We start from the raw sequence: 22,203 nt of genomic DNA on the forward strand, positions 1-22,203 counted from the left end.
TGCACGTCCCCATTCCAGTCTAGACGGACAAGGCCAGGAGTTGTGGGCTGGGGACCATGCGTGGCGAAATAAATACGGTAGGGCAGGTACGGCAAGCAAGGACATGGTGGTAGGAAGGAGAGCAAACAGCTGTAGCCACTCTGTCATTCTCTCAGGTGAAAAAGGGGGGATGGGAGTAGTGGGAGGGTTTATGCAAAACCAAAAAATGAGGCTTGTGCTGGGTTTGGGGTTTGTGTCCTGGGGGCGTCATGGTGTTGTAGATGTAGAATCACCCCCTCTTCTTACCCAGCTAAGTCTCGATGGAGTAAAGAAATGAGGAGGAGGAGGAGGAGGAAGAGGATGAGGAGGAGGAGGCGGAGGAGATGGAGGAGGAGGATGAGGAGAAGGATGAGGAGAAGGTAGAGGAGGGGGAGGAGGCGGAGGAGGTGGAGGAGAAGGAGGAGGAGGAGGAGAAGGTGGAGGAGGAGAAGGAGGAGGCGGAGGAGATGGAGGAGGAGGATGAGGAGGAGGAGGAAGAGGAGGAGGAGAAGGAAGAGGAGGAGGAGAAGGAGGAGGAGGAGGAAGAGGAGAAGGAGGAGGAGGAGGAGGAGGAAGAGGAGGAGAAGGAAGAGGAGGAGGATGAGGAGGAGAAGGAAGAGGTGGAGGATGAGGAGGAGAAGGAAGAGGTGGAGGAGGAGGAGGAGGAGGAGGCGGGGCAGAGAAGTGGAGGAGGTGGAGGAGGAAGTGGAGGAGGAGGAGGAGAGGGGAGGAGGAGGCAGAGGATGAGGAGGAGAAGGTGGAGTAGGAGAGGGAGGAGGAGGAAGAGGAGATGAAGGAGGAGGAGGAGGCGGAGGAGGAAGAGGAGGAGGATGAGGAGGAGGATGCAGGAGAAGCAGGAGGAGGAGGAGGAGGAAGAGGAGGAGGAGGAGGCGGAGGAGGAGGAGGTGGAGAAGGAGAAGGAGAGGAAGAGATGGAGGAGGAGGAGGCAGAGGAGAAGGAGGAGGAAGAGGAGGAGGAGGTTGAGGAGGAGGAGGAGGAGGAGGAGGGGAAGGGGAGGAGGAGGAGGAGGAAGAGGAAGAGGAGGGGGAGGAAGAGGAGGAGGAGGAGAAGGAGGAGCAGGAGAAGAGGAGGAGGAGGAGGAGGAGGAGGAGGAGGCAGAGGAGGAGGAGGCAGAAGAGGAGGAAGAGGAGGAGGAGGAAGAGGAGGCAGAGGAGGAGGAGGCAGAGGAGGAGGAGGAGGAGGAAGAGGAGGAGAAGGTGGAGGAGGAGAAGGTGGAGGAGGAAGAGGCAACAGAAGTTGGCACTTGACCAGCTGCTCCAGATAGCGCCTGAGCCGTTTAACCCATTTCATCACTTCCTGTTTCGCTGTTCCACTTACTCATCCTCCATGCATTTGGGGTTTGGCATATCTCTGACCAGAGATTTCATCCTCCAAACATTTGGGGTTTGGCATATCTCTGACCAGATATTTCATCCTCCAAACATTTGGGGTTTGGCACATGTCTTACTGGAGATTTTTAGTGGTGTGTGTGCGATGTTCACAGTGCATGAGAGTGAAGCATTTGAATTCAAGTGTTTGTGAGTTGCTATGGAAGAGGCTGACGTTGCCCACTTTACTGAACAGCCTACATACTGTATACCAATTAATAACACACTTTATTGGTTACATGGCACCTTTCAGAACACCAAAGGTAAAACAAAAAACAGAATATAACTAAAAAATGAAATCAGAGAGAGAGAGAGAGAGAGAGAGAGAGAGAGAGAGAGAGAGAGAGAGAGAGAAAGAGAGAGAGAGAGAGAGAGAGAGAGAGAGATCATGCCATTATTTAGGAGCCACTTTGGAAAAAGATCTGGCTCCCATTGTGGTAATTGTGCAACTGTGCTAGCTGGCAACTTTCCCTCATACACTAGGCTGTATCACTGTACACAGCACCCCCTTTTCTTAATAAACACGATCATTCCATATGACCCAAATCCTGGTGCGAATCCATCAGTTTTGTGCAAAATATATAAATATATATAAATATAGCTTTGCTATATAAATTATAGCTTTAATTGATAGTTACCACATCTGCCAGGCTATAAATCTTGCCATGCATCACTGAAGGAGGTGCTTGGTAGGTACTGTAGGAATCTTGCAATTATTTCGAGCCGAAGTGAACCCTCTTGCTGATGTATGATATTTGGGCAGGCCTGCCGCCGCTTCGCTTTCAAAAATGACTAATTATCTTTAGGTGACCCGCACAGCGGAGACACAGGCGTTGTTTTTTTCCCCTCGTCTTCTCGCTGTGAAACAGCTACTGCAGCTGTGGGGTGCTGGTAGTGGTTCTGGTTTTGTGAGCATCTGCAGTTTTGGAGAGGAGTGTAATCTTCAGACCCATGCAGGTTCTGCTCCTCCTGTGCTCAACATCTGGATCTGCTGCACCCAACACACGCGCACACACACACACACACACACACACACACACACACACACACACACACACACACACACACACACACACACACACACACACACACACACACACACACACACACACACACACACACACACACACTGCCTTACTACTAACTACTGTACTTTGTCAAAATCGAGTTAAGACTGAAAATGGTCTTCATAAGGTTATAAAGAAGATTTGAAGTCTAACTCGATTTTGACATGACAAAATTACATAACACCTCCTTGTGAAAAAAGCCGTATGGTTCAAATACATCCCGTTCTAGAGATATTGTTATGGCTCTGGTTTTGTGAGCATCTGCAGTTTTGGAGTGGAGTTCTTGAGACCCATGTAGCTTCTGGTCCTCCTGAGCTCCTCAGGCTCTGCTGGGTATCTGCTCTCTCCTCTCATCTCCTCTAAACTGCCCTACAAAGGCAAAATGCAGTACCGTAACTACGGCAACATTGACACTGAGAAAAAAATGCCTTCAAAGCCTTGATATTGGATATTTGGATATTTTAGTTACTGAAAATACACAGAGCAATATCTCCAAAACGGGACACATTTGGACCATTAGGCTTAGTCCAAAGATAACGGAGGCCTAAACTCACATTTGACAAATTATGTAGCTACTGCACTTTGCCTTTGTAGGGATGGAGTTGGAATGCATGACAGAGGTGCGAACGCTATGTGGGACCCATATATATGCGGGCCCTTTTCTACAGCACTTGTGTATCTGTTATTGGGTGGTTGACGTGACGCCTTGTTTTTTCGTAACATTGGTTAAAAACCTACAAAACTGTTATTTTTCCTTTAAAAAACAAATGTCAATGAAAGAAGATGTGGTACATTGTGTTTCATATTAGTATTCATCAGTGGCGTAACACAAACACTTGGGGCCCCCCTGCAAGATACTAGAGTGGGCCCCCCCAACCACGCAAACAATCCCCTCCCCCCCCCCCTCCCCCCCGAAATGCCACAGACCCCCACCCACACACCACGGCCTCCTCCACTAACTTTTTCAAGTAGAGGTCCATTTTTTTCAGGGCAGCGTGTCCCTGTGCCCACTAGGCTACATATTACCCATGTATATAGCCTATTCTTTTATTATCATAATATAATGTAGGCCTAATTTGAGAGCCCCTACACTGATGAGCACCAAGGAAAAAAGGTGAAGACCCAGAAGCACTCCAATTACCTGCTTGTATTATATTATATATTATAGGTCTATATGTATATAAAGGTCTATGTAGATATTATAGCCTACTATATAAATATATATATCCTAGGCTATGTAGTCTACAAACACACACACACACACACACACACACACACACACACACACACACACACACACACAGGCCTATTCATATGAATATAAAAACCAACACTGCAATCATAAATATAGGCTACATCAATCAATCAATAAATAGGTCTAGTGGGCTAGCTATTAGTGAAGTTACTTTCTCACTCATCAAATCCATTCACCGTCTAGCAAAGCTGAGTTCACACATTTGAATGCCTCTCGAACAGCTCTAAGTTTGCGTGACAGCTGTAAGTTTGCGATTTGTAATTAATGTAGGCCTACTGACCGTAATTTCAAGACGCTTTTTACTGATCTGCAAACGTGATGCGAGAGAACAGACTATCCACACCGGCCGTGTTGCAAACACGGACAACTTTCCAGTATCAAGGAAAAAGGTGAAAGGAGTGTAGGGTTTGGGACTCTTGGGAAAGTATAGGAGATAAAGATTCAGTAGGTTAGAATTATTTTGAGTAATCTTTGAATCGCACGTTTATGAAGAAACGTGAGGATATTACGAGGCAGAAGACGTCGCCGAATCAGCTGTGCAGCAACGCACCGGTTGGTAGTTTCTCTTTTTCTGAATACTGCAAAATGTGTTGCTGACTTGTTCTTGAGTCTCCACCCCATAAAACCGGCGTGTGGTCTCATTAGGGCTAGGCTACGATGTTATGACAGAGCTGCGTTTGAGGGAAAAGACGCACGCTGTTCTCTGTATCTTAAATTGATAACTTGTGCAATCCCACCCTACGGCGCTCGCGGACAATTAGCGAAATTGAGCGTTTTTTTGCGGAGGTTGTGTGCGCGGACCGTTTATTTAACGGATTTTACAATTAAAAGTTAAATCACAGAGAACATGTCAGAGAGCGTTGATTCACACGCAGCGTCCATCAGCTCAGTGTTGACGACACATATGGCCCTGTCTCGCGTAAGGGGGGCCCCGCCTTAAATGTCTTCGGAACTACTCCCCCCAGCCAGGGGCCCCCACCCGAGCAGGGCCCCCCCGCACCGCGGGGGCTGCGGGGGTATACTTTACGGCCGTGGTATTCATAATTAAGATGTGAATTGGGACACAGCTATAGTATGCTGGCGGAGATAATAAATTACACGACACGTACAGTACTCTTCCGTCCGGATGTACAGGAAAGTGTTTGTTTATACAGTCTCTGTAGTTTATAATGGAGCTCCAAACATTTGTGCAGAGCTGTTTGTTTGTGAATGTCTGTTTCAATTCTGCTCCGATCCCATTTTTCTTGGCCGCTTGCCCATCTGCCCTGTAGCTGTGTGCTTGCTAGCCAGCGATGTGGTTTTTCAGTAAACAAAGTGACGTGCAGAGGTTGCTCACCTCACATCGACAGCGGCACGCTGTCAATTAAAAGCTCAAAGCTGCTCCTCCGCACGCCAATCAATCTCGGGGGTTGCCTCTCTCTCTCTCTCTCTCTCTCTCTCTCTCTCTCTCTCTCTCTCTCTCTCTCTCTCTCTCTCTCCCCCTCAGAGAAACAAGAAAAGCATAGTGGTGACCTTTCGATCGGGCTCTGTTAGCTCGGCTTGCCTCCAGAGACCCCTTATGCCACAGCGCAAGGCTGCCGCCTAACGATTAGCTGCCGAGCGCTAAGATTTATATGTATCTCCGCTCTACTGTATATGCGTTCTCTATTCTTTAATTAATTAGCTCGGCTACATGTTTCCCTTCACCTTGTGTTTGAGGTCTGAAGCCGACCTCGCTCGCAGGGGCCTTCTCTCTCTCTCTCTCTCTCTCTCTCTCTCTCTCTCTCTGCTCTCTCTGCTGCTTGCCCATCATATGAGGTCTGTGGCCTTCTCTCTCTCTCTCTCTCTCTCCCTCTCTCTCTCTCTCTCTCTCTCTCTCTCTACTGCGTGCCTATCATATGCCTGGGTAATTACCCTTTTCCAAGCGCGCGGCCCCGGCCCTGAGCAGTTAATGAGCTGCATTATTCCTGCCCCTCACTAGCTTCGGATACGGATACGGATATACCGTGCCGTGGCCTGAAAACCTTCCTCCCTTCCTTTCTCTCTTTCTTTCCGAGTGGATGCAGCTATTTTTCAAAAAGCATCCTCTCGTATAATGATCACGCAGAGCAGAGGCGGACTTTCCATCAGGCAAACCTAGGCAATGGCCTAGGGCCCCCACCAAATTTGTCCTCGAAAGGGGCCCCAACTGTTACACCACTCGTGGTAAACACTCCAAAAATAGGCTTGATCTTAATTTCTCACTTTTGTAAAGAAATCAAAGATATGATCGTAGATGAGACAAAACACTAAATTAGCACCAAAATGCCGAGTCCTATGTCTATGTAAAGACTTTTGAGGGCCCCATGTTTATGTTTCACCTAGGGCCCCAAAATGGCTAGATCCGGCCCTGTAATCACGAGAGCTATTTTGGAGCCTCATTGCACAAGGGGTGCACTCTAGAAACGGAACAAACGCTGGGAGGTAAACAAGTGAATGTAGAGCGAGTGTGTGGGTTTATTGAGGTATATATGCTACTATGAAACGCTAACACCAGAGAGAGTAGAGAGAGAGAGGTTCCATTGGCCCATTGTTTCCGGGTTCTATTATTGGGGGGGAAATCCCCCTTTAGGCAGACCTGAGGACTGTTCTATTCAATGGTAGGAGCATTATGACACGCCGCTTTAGGCAAACCGGAACCTGGTCATATTAGGTGCCCATAGAAACCTATTATGTTGGCATATCTCTATATACTTAAAGAATCTCTGGTAGCACTTTCTTTTACGGTACAGTGAGTACTGTACAACAGGGCAACAGAGAGAAGTTACACGGTATCTAACGGGTAAAATAAGGTAATTGCAAAGTAAATACTATTACTACTGTTAAAAATACTGTTACTTCTCTCTGATACCCTGTTGTTATCCAGAAAGTACACAGTAATTACCAGAGAGCGTAGATAAGAGAGAGGTTCCATTGGTCCATTGTTTCCGGGTTCTACTGTCGCAAGGGGGAGGGGGGGGGAGGGAATCCCCCTTTAGGCAGACCTAAGGACTGTTCTATTCTTTCTAGGAGCATTATGACACGCCCCTTTAGGCAGACCGGAACCTGGTCACGTTAGGTGCCCATAGAAACCTATTATGTTGGCATATCTCTATATACTTAAAGAATCTCTGGTAGCACTTTCTTTTACGGTACAGTGATTACTGTACAGCAGGGCAACAGAGAGAAGTTACATGGTATCTAACGGGTAAAATAAGGTAATTGCAAAGTAAATACTATTTCTACTGTTAGATACTGTTACTTCTCTCTGATACCCTGTTGTTATCCAGAAAGTACACTGTATTTACTGTACGTACGGAAACTGTACCTGAAAGCTATGCTTTTAGCTATGAAACGTTTTCCAGGACCAGGCCTTTGGGCTTCAGTGAGCACCATGCTGTCACCTTTAGCAGACGCGCTCTGTTGTTGTTGTTGTTGTATCATCGCATCTCATCTTTGCAAAGTCCCCTACAGTGCCCCTAACAGATGTGGTCTTTGTCGTCTCGTGCTAGCTAGAGTGATGAGGTGTACTATCATAGCCCCTCTGAAAACGCTTGGCATGAATTAATCATGGCTGTGTTTGCTCAAGACACCGGCCCGAACAGGGCACCCCATTGTTCCGTACAGTGCAGCTTGGCGTGGCGTCGGGGGTGTGGGGGTGTGGGGGCGGACTAATCGAGCCCTTTAAACTTTAATGGAGGGAGCTCCATCAGGTTGAAGAGCTGTGGGAGAAGAGGCAGGCCCGCTGACACAGGAGGAGGCAACGGGGTCTGCTGTCCGAGGCCCAGGCAAAGGGGGTAAAGCAGGCCCGCTGACACAGGAGGGGGGGGGCTACTGTCCGAGGCCCAGGCAAAGGGGGTAAAGCAGGCCCGCTGACACAGGAGGAGGCAACGGGGTCTGCTGTCCGAGGCCCAGGCAAAGGGGGTAAAGCAGGCCCACTGACACAAGGGGGGGGTCAACGAGGCCCAGGCAGTGGGGGTAAAGCAGGCCCACTGACACGGGGAGGGGGGGGCAACGAGGCCCAGGCAAAGGGGGTAAAGCAGGCCCGCTGACACAGGAGGGGGGGGGCAACGAGGCCCAGGCAAAGGGGGTAAAGCAGGCCCGCTGACACACAGGGGGGGGCAACAGGATCAGCTGTCCCGGGCCCAGGCAAAGGGGGTAAAGCAGGCCCGCTGACACAGGAGGAGGCAACGGGGTCTGCTGTCCGAGGCCCAGGCAAAGGGGGCAGTTGGGTCCCTCTTACATTGGACAAGCTGGGTGGAGAGGTAGAGCAAAGGAAATCCTTAGTCCAAGATTCTAAAGCAACAATCCGGTGCAACCAGTGTAGAACTAAATCATACATAAAAAGGGAAAAAAAACTGTTGCCACACAGATGTCTATTTTCTGTTGTTTATCTTGTCAGTGCAATCAGACTAACGTTTCGACATCAGAGTCCTCATCAGAGTCCTCAGAGATGGGTGTGTGTGTGTGNGTGTGTGTGTGTGTGTGTGTGTTGGTGGGGGGTCCTTTCATATGAGTTTGTCCTGGGCCCAGCCAAAGCTGTCAGCAGTCCTGCCCATAAGTGTGTGTGTGTGTGTGTGTTGGGGGAGAGGGGGGGCATACATAACGCTGGCTGCCATCTCCAATGGTGGATGAGTGTCTGAGGTGGCTTGGAAATAATGGAGCTTTTGTGGAGGGCAGAAAGGGGCCCCTATTGGAGAGGAGAGGGTAGTTAACCACAGCATTATACCACAGCATTATGGCATTCCACTGGGTGCAACTGGACAAGCCAGCGCAGTGAGGAAGAGAATAGAGAAGCTGCATCATCATCATGTACAGAGTACCGCTAGTCTGCTGACCAGGCATGCCCTTAGAGCAAGGCATTAATATTGATGTAGGCAGCTAGGCCACATGCTCCTAACAAACACACACACATGCAGGCACGCACACACACACGCACACACGCACCCGCACGCACGCACACACACATACACACACGCACGCACGCACGCACGCACGCACGCACACACACACACACACTCACACTCACACTCTGTCCCTGTCATAAAGCTTTGCCACAAGAATGTGTGACATTCTAGCTGAAATGAAATAAAATAAAACGACTGTAGTCAGTGTGTTGAGCAAAAGGTCTAAGAGCTCAAGAACAATGCCCAAAGCTGTCTTTCACTCGCGCCCTAAAACAAATGCAGACACAAAAGCCCATTTTCTGGTGCTGGTTTGAGCTGGGGCATTTGTTCATTTGTCATTTTTCAACTGTATAATATGTGGATATATTGGAGTTATCGCACCAAGTTACAGTGCGAGGTTGGGCCTCTTCAGACCCTGTTGTCTTCCGGAAGCCAAGTAGTGGTGTGTGCGTGTGTGTGTGTGTTTGTTGTTGGGGGGGGGGGGGGGGGTTAGGAGGTGGCAGGGGGGGGGAGTAGGAGGAGGCAGGGGGGGGGTAGGAGGAGGCAGGGGGGGTAGGAGGAGGTGGCAGGGGGGGTAGGTGGAGGTGGAGGGGGGGGTAGGAGGTGGCAGGGGGGGGGGGGGGGGGGTAGGAGGTGGCAGGGGGGGGGGGGGGTAGGAGGTGGCAGGGGGGGGGGGGAGGTGGCAGGGGGGGGGTAGGAGGTGGCAGGGGGGGGTAGGAGGTGGCAGGGGGGGGGGGGGGGGAGGTGGCAGGGGGGGGGGGGGGGGTAGGAGGTGGCAGGGGGGGTAGGGAGTGGCAGGGGGGGGGGGAGGAGGTGGCAGGGGGGGGGGGGGGGAGGGGTAGGAGGTGGCAGGGGAGGGGGGGGGGGGGTAGGAGGTGGCAGGGGGGGGTAGGAGGTGGCAGGGGGGGGGGAGGAGGTGGCAGGGGGGGGGGGGGGGAGTAGGAGGAGGCAGGGGGAGGAGGAGGTGGCAGGGCTGGCCTGGGAAAAAAATAATAAGGCTGGGCATTTTCAGGCAAGACCGGTCCGCCAGGCATTGAGAGAGACGATGAAAAGGAGATGGAGATTCATCTCCTTGATGAAGCCTGTGACAACATTTTTATTCATCTATTGCGAGCTAGTATTTTTGACCACAACATCCAAAATGAATATCGAAATCTGACTCGGAGAAGTCAGCTTTAGCGGCATGAGGACGGATGCAACTGCATTGAGTGGAGGACACCAGGCCAAAATCATCACCAGTCCACCGGGAAAATGTCCTGTATGACTCATGGCCAATCCCGCCATGGGAGGGGGTGTGGTCTAGGCTGCTCGTCTTCCTGCAGCAGAGTAGCAGTGTGTGTGTGTGTGTGTGTGTGTGTGTGTGTGTGTGTGTGTGTGTGTGTGTGTGTGTGTGTGTGTGTGTGTGTGTGTGTGTGTGTGTGTGTGTGTGTGCGTGTGCGTGTGTGTGTGTGTGGGAGGGGGTGGTCTAGGCTGCTTGCTTGTCCAGCATGCATCCTTCGGGCCTCGTGTGTTGTCTGTCCGTGTGTGTGTGTGTGTGTGTGTGTGTGTGTGTGTGTGTGTGTGTGTGTGTGTGTGTGTGTGTGTGTGTGTGTGTGTGTGTGTGTGTGTGTGTTGTCTGTCCAGTGGGGGGATGATACTGGTGCCCAAATGAAACATGTCAGCCAACAAATTGGAAATGCCAATTTCACTTACAGCGCTGCATCACTCTCTGTGCCGAAATATCTCATCGCTTTACACCAACAGTAAACTAAATGGCTAAACTTCAGTAATATGCTGTTTAGCTCCTCCACACTTAAGAAAAAAGAGGTATTGCACACCAATAAAGTCTTTCGGCCGTGAGGTTTCGGCCGTCTGGCCTTCTTCAAACCAGTTTGAAGAAGGCCAGACGGCAGAAACGTCACTTCACCAATAAAACGTGGAGCAGAGTGTGCGGCATTCTTTTCATTTTCTTTAGCTCCTCCACACTGCTGTCTTTACTGATGTGTTTTAAGCATCTTTTAAGTCGTGTCGTCATGATTCTGAAGGCAAAAATCAAAAATCCAGCCCATAGTTTCTCTTTACATTTTCTAGCTTTATTTTCACTGGTTCAAATCACTCTTGAGGAATATCTGCACTAAAGCATTTCTCGCCATCAGGAATGGTCACATGGTAGCAGAGGCAGATCTTAATTGGTAGATAATAGTCTGAGGTTTCCAGTGGCTAGTTCTCTGAGTCAGAGGGGCCAGCAGGAGTTTATAGAAAGGGATGTATAGGCCTATAGGCAGGGCCGCTGACAGCTTTGGCCGGGCCCGGGACAAAGTCATATCAAAGGGCCCCCCAGCCCGATAGATACAATGTAATGAGGACCCAAGTCTGGGCCCCTTCTCTCCCTGGGCCCCGGGACAACTGCCCCCTTTGTTCCCCCCCTGTCGGCACCCCGGTGTATAGGAGTTTATTGAAAGGGGTCTATAGGAGTTTATTGAAAGGGGTTTGTAGGAGTGTATAGAAAGGGGTTTCGTGCTGTCAAGGCTGCAGTTTCCACCCCCTATGGCCTCTGGTCAGTGTATTGATTCCCTTCTCACAGTATGTGGGCAACCTTGATGAGGCTGCGGCTGGGTAGCAGGTTCATGCTCCAAGAAATGCAGACAATACGCATGTTGCTTAGACTGCCAGAGTCTGCATTTTAGTTTGTTCAGTGTGTTTGCCCTTTCTCATACTGATATATATATATATATATATATATATATATATATATATATATATATATATATATATATATAGCTGGGGAGCAGGTTCATGATCCAAGAAATGCAGACAATACGTATACATGTTGCCTGGACTGCCAATATTTATTTATTTATTTATTTTTATTTTTTTTACGGAAAGTAGACTTCAAGAGAGTGTGTGATGTGGCCGCATACAGTATGTGAATCTTCATATAGGCCTAGTACATCTCATAGGTGTTTTTATCTTGTTCATACTGCATGTTTTTTTATACTGAAAGTAGACTTCAAAAAGTGTCTGATGTGTCAATATTAATACAGTCGAAAGAGGTCAAAACGTCATTGCCATTGAATGAATGAATAAATAGAAGAAAAAATAGCTTAAAGAAGAAAAAAACCCAAAGGAGTGTGCAAACCTTTTTTTAAAAAAAAATACTCAATGTTTATATAGGCCTACATCCCATACGCGTTTGTATTCCCTTTTTCATACTGATTGTTTTTTTACTGAATGTAGACTTCAAGAAAGTTTGTATGATGTGGCCATATACGCAAACCTTTATATAGGTCTTAATATTACACAACAGCAACATTTTGAACATTTGAAACATTTTCGCAAGTAGTGAATGTAACAAATGATTCTTCCAATGCATTGAAAATGATCAGAGTGTTGGTTACAGTACCATCTGTAGAACCTCTACAACATTGTAGCAGTAGAGATTTGATCAAATTTACGATTGTTTTAAAAAAAAAGACATACACACATAGTAGGCCTATGTGAAAATATGAACATGTTAAGTCAAGTCAAGTCAAGTCAGCTTTTATTGTCACTTTCATCATATGAGATTTGATCAAATTAACGGTTGACGAAAGACATACACACGTACTATGTGAAAATATGAACATGTTAATATTAGAATTGGGAGGGAAAGTAATCTCATCGCCCCCTGCTGGCAACGTTCCAAGCCCCTGCAACAAATGAATGGGTTTTTTCTTTGAAAAATTACATCTCGGCCCTGACGACGAAGTAGAAGTAGTGGCAGTCATATTATAGGCATGTTGGACCGTTTTATCGAATCAGGGGGTAAAATGTTTGTTTTTTCACTGATCTGAACTGTTTTTAATATTCTTTAAAAAGCTAATATAGAACTACACTGACTGGCATGTGTGACGTGTTTACTCCATGTAATTAGCATAGCCAAATTAGCATAGCCAAACATGAGCCAGAGAGGTGGTTACTCGTCAACACAGAAGCCATCATATCTACTAGAGAAGTTAAAAACAAACCAAAATGATCGCGTGTATATATGTGTAATAAGAAGACAATGTGGAACTCACAGGATTTCAAGAATGTGAAGATATGCGAAGAACTTTCGTTCATTCACGTTCATTTGTTTCTCTGTGTTGTCAACGAGGCGCAAAGCACAGCATGCTGGTAGCTGTAGTCCGTTTCCGACCAGATTGGCACAATTTCTATTTTTCTTAAAAGGGCAAAAAATTGCTTAAGATTTTCACAGGTAGTAGTTCATCCTATTGTGTACGCTGAAAAATGTGTCTGGTGTTATAGATCCTAGTCATATCTTTGTGGGATTTTTTTAAAACTCGTCTATTGGAGTTTCAATAGGATCGCCCTGGTGTTTGGAACGTAACCGCTAGGATCGCTGTTTTCCACTTTCCCTCCCAATGGTTGAGAGTCTTTCAGAATGTTAACGTGTCATCTTTTTTTTTCTCTCTTGTCATTCTTTCTGTTTAGTACGACTACGAGGGAAATGACATCAGCGACTTACCTGTTGATCTCTCGGTGGTGTGGAACGGCAACTTTGTTATTGACAACCCTTACAACATACAAGGTACGGTATGCAAGCCCAGCTATGACACTCATTCACTCCCTCCCTCTCTCCATCCCTCCCTGCCTCCCTCTCTCCCTCACTCACTCACTCCGTTTTTCTCTCTCTCTCTCCTTCAATCATCACGTCTCTTTAATTCTCTACCCCTTTCCCCTAAGGCTGCTCTCGGGCGCGTCGAGCGTCTTTGAAATGGAATTAAGGCTCTTTTACGCATCGCTACTTCGCTCTACTCTGTAGGCCCCACCGGGTTCAATAGCATTTATCTGCTGCAGTGCTGTTTGCAGCGCGCTGAACTTGGATGCCAAGAAGAGAACAGCAGACAGAGGAAAAAAGAAAATAAAAAGAGAGCGAAAAGACAGAAAGAATTGTAGAAAGAAAATGCAGATGAGGCATATCAGTGCTTTGCTACAAAAAACAAATACACGAATGAGTGGAATACTGACTGTAGGGCTCAAAAACGAAGCGACTGCAATCTGATCAAGCTTTAAGGGTCACTAATTTAAATAACCCTTCCCTAAGTCGAAATAGCAGACCCAACACCCAGATAACTAAATCCTCACTCTTCGCAAATAGAATGTTCTAACAGTTCTTAGAGGAGAATGTTCCTCATTACCACAATCTTTGTTTCATGGAAGTAAATAAGATCTTACTCTCTTCTGATCTGTTTCAACTAAAAACCCTGTAGGCTGAAAAATGTTAGTATAAGATTACTTCAATGGCTTAAAAGCCAAATATGAAAAAAAAAACTCATCAGCACTAAAAGATAAAGAAGCCAGTTTAATATTAGATCTTTTTTTCTGTTCCCCGTCTGAAAGACAAAATCAAAAGTAGTGCTGAGAAGCAGTTACTCTTTCTTCTGGGAAAACGGAAAAAAAGAGATGACAATGTCCTTGCCAATGGGGATGTGTCTTGTTATCCTTATCATTGTGGTATAAAAACTGCCATGTCATGTAGTTGTAGTGAAGTACTCCGGTTCCTGTCTGAGATGAAACGCAGTGTCACTGGTGGGACATGCAGTAGCTGTAGCTGCATCCGCATGTGAAATGAACAGGGCTGGACGGGCCATCTGGCATACCGGGCATTTCCCGGTGGACCCCGCACCCTTGTGGCCCCCTATTTTCATAAAAAAAAACGTTAGGGGGAGCCCTTTGAGCCCTTTGTGCCAAGTGCCCGGGCCCTGTGTCTGTCCCAGTCCAGCCCTGGATATGAATCCTGACTAAGCAGACGCAGGCTGCACCCTAAATTAGCCCAGCGCTTTTGCAGCGCCACAAAGCAGTTTTCCCACCCATACCCAGGGCAGCCGACAGGGGAGGGGGACAAACGGGTATGTTGTCCCTTGCCCAGGTAGAGAGAGGGGGCCTAGAATTGGGTCCTCATTACGTCGTGTGTATTGCATAAGGGAGGGGGCCCTTTCAAATGACTTTGTCCCGGGCCCAGACAATGCTGTCATCAGCCCTGCCCATACCCATTCACTTCATATCCTCCTACCTATCTCTCTATCTCTCTTTCTGTCTTTCTATCTTTCTCTCTCTCTCTCTCTCTCTCTCTCTCTCTCTCTCTCTCTCTCTCTCTCTCTCTCTCTCTCTCTCTCTGTTTCTATCTCTCTCGATCTGTGTTTTTCCTTTGCTTTCTTTCTCTCTCTCTCTCTCTCTCTCTCTCTCTCTCTCTCTCTCTCTCTCTCTCTCTTTTACTCTCTCTCTCTCTCTCTCTCTCTCTCTCTCTCTCTCGTTCTCTCTCTCTATCTATCTGTGTTTTTCCTTTGCTTTCTTTCTCTCTCTCTCTCTCCCTCTCTCTCTCTCTCTCTCTATCTGTGTTTTTCCTTTGCTTTCTTTCTCTCTCTCTCGCTCTTTCTCTCTCTCTCCCCCTCTCTCTCTCCCTCTGCCCCAAATGAACCAGTTGCTGAATTATCCATCTCGGCCAGACAGACGCTCTGCTGTGTGCTGTGTGTGGACTCACGCCTCTGCCTCTGCCTCTGCCTCCGCCCTGGTGTAAAGTGGAAATGTTAATGTAATTAAATCATTCATTTGGCTCGGCTTAATTAGCGCCAGTGCTACTTTTAAAGCTTAGCCGTGGCAAATCAGATTAGCTACCGCGCTGGTCGGCGGGCGGCGGCGGCGGAGGAGAAGGAGACGGACAGATACTCACATCTTACGTCTTCGTCTTGGTCTTTGAAGTCCCGCTGAGCGCTTATGGGAGTCCTGCCTTCCCTTTTCTCATCACAGCATTCTCATACAGTCCTGCAATACAAGCTCCTGCCAAGGCTGGATTTGGCCGTAAGGCATACAGGGCATTTGCCTGGTGGACTGCTGATGATTTCGGCCTGGCCCTCCCCTCAATGGTATCAGTCCTCATGCTTCTACAGCGCTCTTTAAGATAGTCAGATATTACTAAAGCGTTTTGGCTGTTAGGGTCAAAATAGCTCATATTAGAAGACTGAAATTTTGTTACAGGTAGCAATGTGTTTTGCAATGCCTGATGGACCGGTTTTGACAAAAAAATGCCCGGCATGATTTTACATCCTACTGCAGTCAGCCCTGGCCTCCCCCCCCCCCCCCCCCCCCCGAGGAAACACTCCCCCACCCCGGACACAAACTTGCAATCACAAGAGTTTTTTTTTTCTTTTTATTTTATTTTTTTGCTGCCTCTGTTTTTGTTTTTTTTTTACGAAGCAATTTTTGGCACAGGTAACATTTTCACCGTAGCATACCGTAGCTTTACTACTACTTTGGGGAATACAAAATTCCACTCCTCCACCGCCTCCTCTCCTCTGACTGTGCAAATTCTCTCCCGTGCAGCAATCTCAACTCCAAATGTCGTATTGCCGTCTCTCTGTTATCCTTCACTCTGACTTGATTGAGAATTTCACCAGAGAATCAAACGAAAAGCTCCATTCCCGTTGCTGCTGTCTCCTCCGTGTCTCTACATTATATTGATCGAATATCTTCTCTACTGTCCATCTCATCTCATCTCTCCCTGTCTGTATGTTTGTCTCTTTTTCTGTCAGTCTGTTTGCCGTCCATCTCTGTCTCACTGTCTGTCTGTCTTACTGTCGGCCTCTCTGTCCTCCTGTCTGTCTTACTTTCTGCCTATATGTCTGTATGTTTATCTCTGTGTCTGTCTGTCTGTCTGTCTGTCTGTCTGAATGTCTGTCTGTCTGTCTGTCTGTCTGTCTGTCTGAATGTTTGCCTGCCTGTCTGTCTACCTGTCTGTAAGTTTGTCTGTTTTTCTTTATTACTGTCTGTCTGTCTGTCTGTCCTGTCTGTCTATCGGTCTTGCTGGTTTTCAAGTGTGAAGAAATCCTGCACACTGTGTCCATTCCACCAACAAGCTTTACGCAATACAACATTTCGGTCTTCTGACCTTGGGTGAATGGACAGTGTGTGCAGGATTTCTTTACACTTGAATGACAACCCCACTGGGATAATATCCTACGCAAATGACAATGGGAGCTGGAGTTTCCCAGTTGGGCTTTCGCTTGCTTTCAAATGTTCAACTACAGAGGTGTGCAAAAAGCCTCATTTTGGTCTGTCTGTCTGTTTTTCCCAACTCCCCTGTATAAAAGACTCATTTTGGTCTGTCTGTCTGATTCCCCACAGCTCACCTCTATAACTGCTGTCTATTCTGTTCTCCACAGCTCACCTGTATAACTGCTGTCTATTCTGTTCTCCACAGCTCACCTGTATAACTGCTGTCTATTCTGTTCTCCACAGCTCACCTGTATAAATGCTACGCGCTGCGAGACAGCTGTGGGATGTGCCTGAAGGCCGACCCCAGGTTCGACTGCGGCTGGTGCGTCCAGGAGAGGAAGTGCTCGCTGCGGCAGGAGTGCGCCCCGCCCGAGAGCAGCTGGATGCACGCTGGCTACGGAAACAGCCGCTGCACCCACCCCAAAATCACCAAGGTAACGTCTTACATACCCCACCTACAGTTTTGAGTCTACAGAGTTGGAGAACAAGAGCGCTCAGAAATCCTTCTCCTTCTAACGTGTTGCTGTATTTAACCAGTTGGTTCACTCTGACAGAGCATTGCATTCAGCTAGGCTAGTTCCACCTAGACCATTTGCTCCATTGGGCAGTCATGAGTTAGCAGTTAGTGCGTCAGACCCAAAGGTTTCCGGTTCGACTACCGAGCCGCCAGGTTGGTGGGGGGAGTAATTAAACAGTGCTCTCCCCCATCCTCCTCTATGACTGAGGTACCTTGAACAATGGTACCGTTCTGCCACACTGCTCCCTTTCGGGCGCCATTGGGGGCTGCCCTCTTGCACAGGTGAGGCATAAATGCAATTTCGTTGTGTGGCCTATGCACTTGTGTGCTGTGTCACAATGACAATGGGAGTTGAAGTTTTTTACGTGGGCTTTCACTTTCACTTCCACAACTAAGTCCTGGAGCATGAATATTGGGGGTGCGTTCCAATATGCAACCTTGCTTCCTCCACTTGTGCTTGTGGCCTCATACCAGGAAGTAATATGTCATGATGACATCACTGACAACCGCATTATATTTCAATATCTTGCAAAAGCTCAATTGTTAAGTCTTTTTCTCATTTGCAATTGGGATGATGAATGAACAGTCCCCCAAAAGTTGTTGTGGTTAGGCTGACAGCTGGGAAACTTAATTGTTTTCTCCACGGAGGAGAGGAGGCGGGGCGAGGCCACAAGCACAAGTGGAGGAAGCAAGGTTGCATATTGGAACGCACATTAGGTCTACACGAGGGAGGTGAGAATGAGGATGTGGAGTTCAAATGTTGAGGCTTGAGTCTTCATGCGGCATGTTGGAAGCTCTGCCTGAAATTTTGGATTGAAAGCCAGTACAGAACGGATACTTGGAGGAATTTTGCATCAAGGGAAATGATGACGTTGTTGGTCTGCTTCTCATGGGTTTTAGTAAGAGCTTATTTTGCCAAGAAGTATGGCTTTGTTGAAGTAGAATGGATCCACCCACCATGTACCAAATGAATGCCAATGCGCTCATTTCAGGCGATTTGCACCAAGAGAAACTGTGGGAGCTATTGATGCACAGGTTATAGTAGAGTAGAGTAGAGTAGTGTATCATTTATTAATCCTGAAGGACATTAAGGTGTCCAATCTAATACATACATAAATACACGATACACAAAACCTTACGTTAGCATGTACAACCCCTGTCCATCCTATTCATTCATTTTACAATGTCTTCAATGTATTTAAGAAATAGAAGGAGACCTTTACCGGAATGTACTATGGTCACACAAGTACCTGCTCTTTTTTGTAATGATTTCTATTGAAATATCAGGTGGTGAGAACAAAAATGAGCATTTTGTCCTATTTTGGATAAAGGAACACCAAGCGGCAGCAAGCGAAAGACAGAAACGTCTGCAACGCTTCCACCAACAGCTTGGCTTAGTTTTAGGCCTCCACCCAGGGACGGACTACAGCAGTGGACCTACCGGGCCCAGGCCATAAGGCTCGAGAGTGAAGGGGGCCCTCGAAGCCCAAGCCTTTATATTGCCATTCTCATTTTGCTTTAAAATCACACTTTTAAGTTGTTGTTTTTTTTTGGGGGGGGGGGGCTTTTCAGCCTTTATTGGTTTTTGTGAGACAGGATAGTGGAGAAGAGACAGGAAGTGAGCTGGGAGAGAGGACTGGCAAAGGACCCGGACCGGGAATTGAACCCGGGTCGGCCGAGTGGTTAACGTGTGCCCTACCATATCAGCCACGGTGTAGTAGGGCCGAAATCACACTTTTAACAACAGATTTTTTTTTACATTTTCTTGGGGGACACCACCCTAAACCCCCAAGAACATGCAGTAGGCTCTCACATGTGGCCTTAAACCCTGAATCGTTTTGTATGGGCCAGCAGTGGCCTAGTGGTTAAGGAGATGGGCAGGTTCGAATCCCCCTCTTGCCCCTCCCCACCACACTCCATGGCAGAGGTGCCCTTGAGCAAGGCACCTAAACCCTACACAGCTCCAGGGACTGTAACCAATACCCTGTACTTGTGTAAGTCGCTTTGAAAAAAGCGTCAGCTAAGTGTAATGTAAACTACCAGCACCAATTGAGGGGGGGGGGCTTCCTTCCTGTGTGGCCTAGGGAGTCGGGGGGGCCCTGAAGCCCAAGCCTGTATATTTCCGTTGTATTATTGCTTTAATATCACACTTTTATCAACTAACAACACCCATTGAGGGAGGGGGGGCCTTACCTCTTGGCTAGCCCAGGGGCCCACAGAATCATCATTCCCCGTCCCTGTCTCCTCCTCACCTCCGGCTACGGCAGCCAGCGCGGCGGCTTAAGGCCTCAGCAAATCTCCATAAATCCTTTCTTTTTTATTATCCCCCCCTTTCTCTCTCTCTCTCTCTCTCTCTCTCTCTCTCTCTCTTCTCTTCTTCCAGTGGCTAGGAGCTAATGTGGTCGTCCATGCCTACCCTTCCCTTCTCAGCCAGATCTGCACTTGAGAGGCAGCGTATGTGTATGTGCGTATGCGTGGCGATAAGCCCCTGATATTGGATAATTGGCAGTGGCACAGCGTCTAATCCCTTTGCTCACGCCTGTCTCTGGCAGCACTTATCTCTCTATAACAAGGGCTGAAGCCACCGGGTTAAAGAAGAGAAGAGAAGACAGGGAAGAGTTGGGGCATTAGACCCTTATTCTCTCTCTCTCTCGCTCTCTCTCTCTCTCTCTCTCTCTCTCTCTCTGTCTCGCTCTCTCTCTCTCTCTCTCTCTCTCTCTCTCTCTTTCTCTCTCTGTCTCTCTCTCCCACTCTGTCTCTCGCTCTCTCCCCCCCATCTCTCTGTCTCTCTGTCTCTCTCTCTCTCTCTCTCTCTCTCTCTCTCTCTCTCTCTCTCTCTCTCTCTATCTCTCTCTCTCTCTCTCTCTCTCTCTCTCTGTCTGATTCAGGACCGCCTGCCCCCCAGGCTCAGTCCCATAATCCTGTTCTTTCACGACGATGCTGCAGTTGAACTCTACGTCAGGTGACTGCGGTGTCAAGTAGTATATTCCTAAAAGAGAACAAACCCTGTGGAGGCGAGGTGGTGAGGCGGTGGGGAGGCGGGAGGCGGGTGGCACAGCACATTTTTAGCATGCCAAGTGGCCTCCTCCTGTTCCTGACAGAGGCAGCCATGACCGCTGACGGTTGCTTCGGCTGGGCCCAGGACAAAGTCCTCTGAAAAGGCCCCCCATCCAATACATTCAATGTAATGAGAGGGCCCAATTATGGGCCCCACCCACATCTCCCTGGGCCCTGGACAACTGACCCCTTTGTCCCTCCCACTTGTCGACTTCCCTGGTGGCAGCCATTACCCATCCGCACAGATTTGTCACCTGCGTATTACGGTAGTTGTCAGAGCGGGTTCTTTTGGTGAGAACACACACCATGAAAACTGAAAATTAAAGTCTGCACACACCAAGCTCCCGTTTCTCTTATTTTAACCCATTTTGTCCTAAGCCCTTTTTGGGAAAGGGTGCCCTCTGCCTATTAAAAACCTAAATATATCAGGCTCCGAAGCACATACAGACATGAACTACTGTAGGTTACATTTAAAATCTTGAACCTTCATTTTGCACTAGTATAGTGTTCATTCAACTCTTACATGCCCACCTTTTTTTAATGAAACAGCTCAAATCTCAAGAACTTGAATGCAGCGTATATGTCGCTCCACACGATGGGTTGATATAGTAACGTGATGTCTGATGAAGGGCATGCTGCCCGAAACTATCTTACGTCACTATAATAAAGTAAGAGAAACAGGAGCTTGGTGTGCTTGGTGGACTTTATTTTTTTTAGTTATCATGTGACTTTGCCAGTCCTGCGCGCCGCCCACAACTTTTTTGAGACGGATGTGTGTGTTTTTTTCATTGGTAGGCTAGAGAACACAATAGACAAGTCCTCCTTTTCACGCTGTCACTTTTTTCATGGAGATAATCTGGGTACAAACAAAAATATGAGATGTGGTTTATTTTCATATTTCCCTCTACCTACTAAGCTAGGGTTAGCACTGGGTACTTTTAAGATGGCTGAACCTGAAGCATCCCAAACATTCATACACATCGTTAGCTATTCATCATCTCTGAACATCGAAGAGAATATTTGAATCACGTCGCTGGCTGTGAACACAAGCTTGATTGCCCGCAGGAATTCTCTGCCCGGTAACCGCGGCAACCCCACATGGTCTCCCCCGGAGCTGATGACTCTTTTAAGCGTTTCCAGAAATTCACATTTCTGAATATAAATGTGACAAATTGGGCAACCTGCCAAATCGTGTCTGTGTCATGTGTCGTGTGTGTGTGTGTGTGTGTGTGTGTGTGTGTGTGTGTGTGTGTGTGTGTGTGTGTGTGTGTGTGTGTGTGTGTGTGTGTGTGTGTGTGTGTGTGTGTGTGTGTGTGTGTGCACACGCGTGTGGATGTGTTTGCGTGTGTGCGTACGTGCGTGTGTGCATGAATTCATGTGTGTGTGTGTGTGTTTGTGTGTGTGTGTGTGTGTGTGTGTGTGTGTGTACAATTCCTTGTGGAGCTCTCTGTGTCAGAGTGAAACCTGTACATTGGTTGAGCACATCTGTGTGTGGCTCGGGGGCAGGGAAACAAAGGAAGGCTTGGAATGTGACTGGCATGTGAAATATCCATCACTGCTGCTCACTTCACATTCAACACAACACCTACAGTCAACGCAAGGACATCCTTGTGGCAAATTCAGTTAATACGTACTTGCCAATTGATGTTTGGCTGCCAAAGACGTCATTCTCTCTTTCTCTTTCTGTGTGTCTGTTTTTAAAGTTGAAAAGATGCCTTGCAGGTTTCCCATTCTCATTTTCTCACTCTCTATTTTGTCTGAATTTAAAAGATTTCTTTCAGGTAGGCTATTTCTATTGACAGACTGCTACACCTCTGCAATAGGACAGATTCATTCTTTGGCGTACCATAGATAGGGGGGGCGTGGGGAGAAGAAAGCTTGAATGGGGAGAGGAGAGGAGAGGAGAGGAGAGGAGAGGGAGAGTGGAGGAGAAGAGAGGAGAGGAGGGGAGAGGAGAGGAGAGGAGAAAGGGGGAGGAGGAGGG

At 47.7% G+C, this 22,203-nt stretch overlaps 1 protein-coding gene across 1 annotated transcript in view; it reads left to right on the forward strand.

The window, feature by feature from the left end:
• LOC134456399 (plexin-A1-like) overlaps positions 1 to 22,203 on the forward strand; it is a 170,871-nt gene that overhangs the window by 128,336 nt on the left and 20,332 nt on the right. Inside the window, exons 14-15 of the mRNA XM_063207764.1 lie at positions 13,085 to 13,181; positions 16,889 to 17,079. Coding sequence (XP_063063834.1) covers positions 13,085 to 13,181; positions 16,889 to 17,079 — 288 coding nt within the window. The remainder of the gene's footprint in view (positions 1 to 13,084; positions 13,182 to 16,888; positions 17,080 to 22,203) is intronic.

Source organism: Engraulis encrasicolus, chromosome 10, assembly GCF_034702125.1.
Source record: "Engraulis encrasicolus isolate BLACKSEA-1 chromosome 10, IST_EnEncr_1.0, whole genome shotgun sequence".
In the NCBI taxonomy this organism is placed as follows: domain Eukaryota; kingdom Metazoa; phylum Chordata; class Actinopteri; order Clupeiformes; family Engraulidae; genus Engraulis; species Engraulis encrasicolus.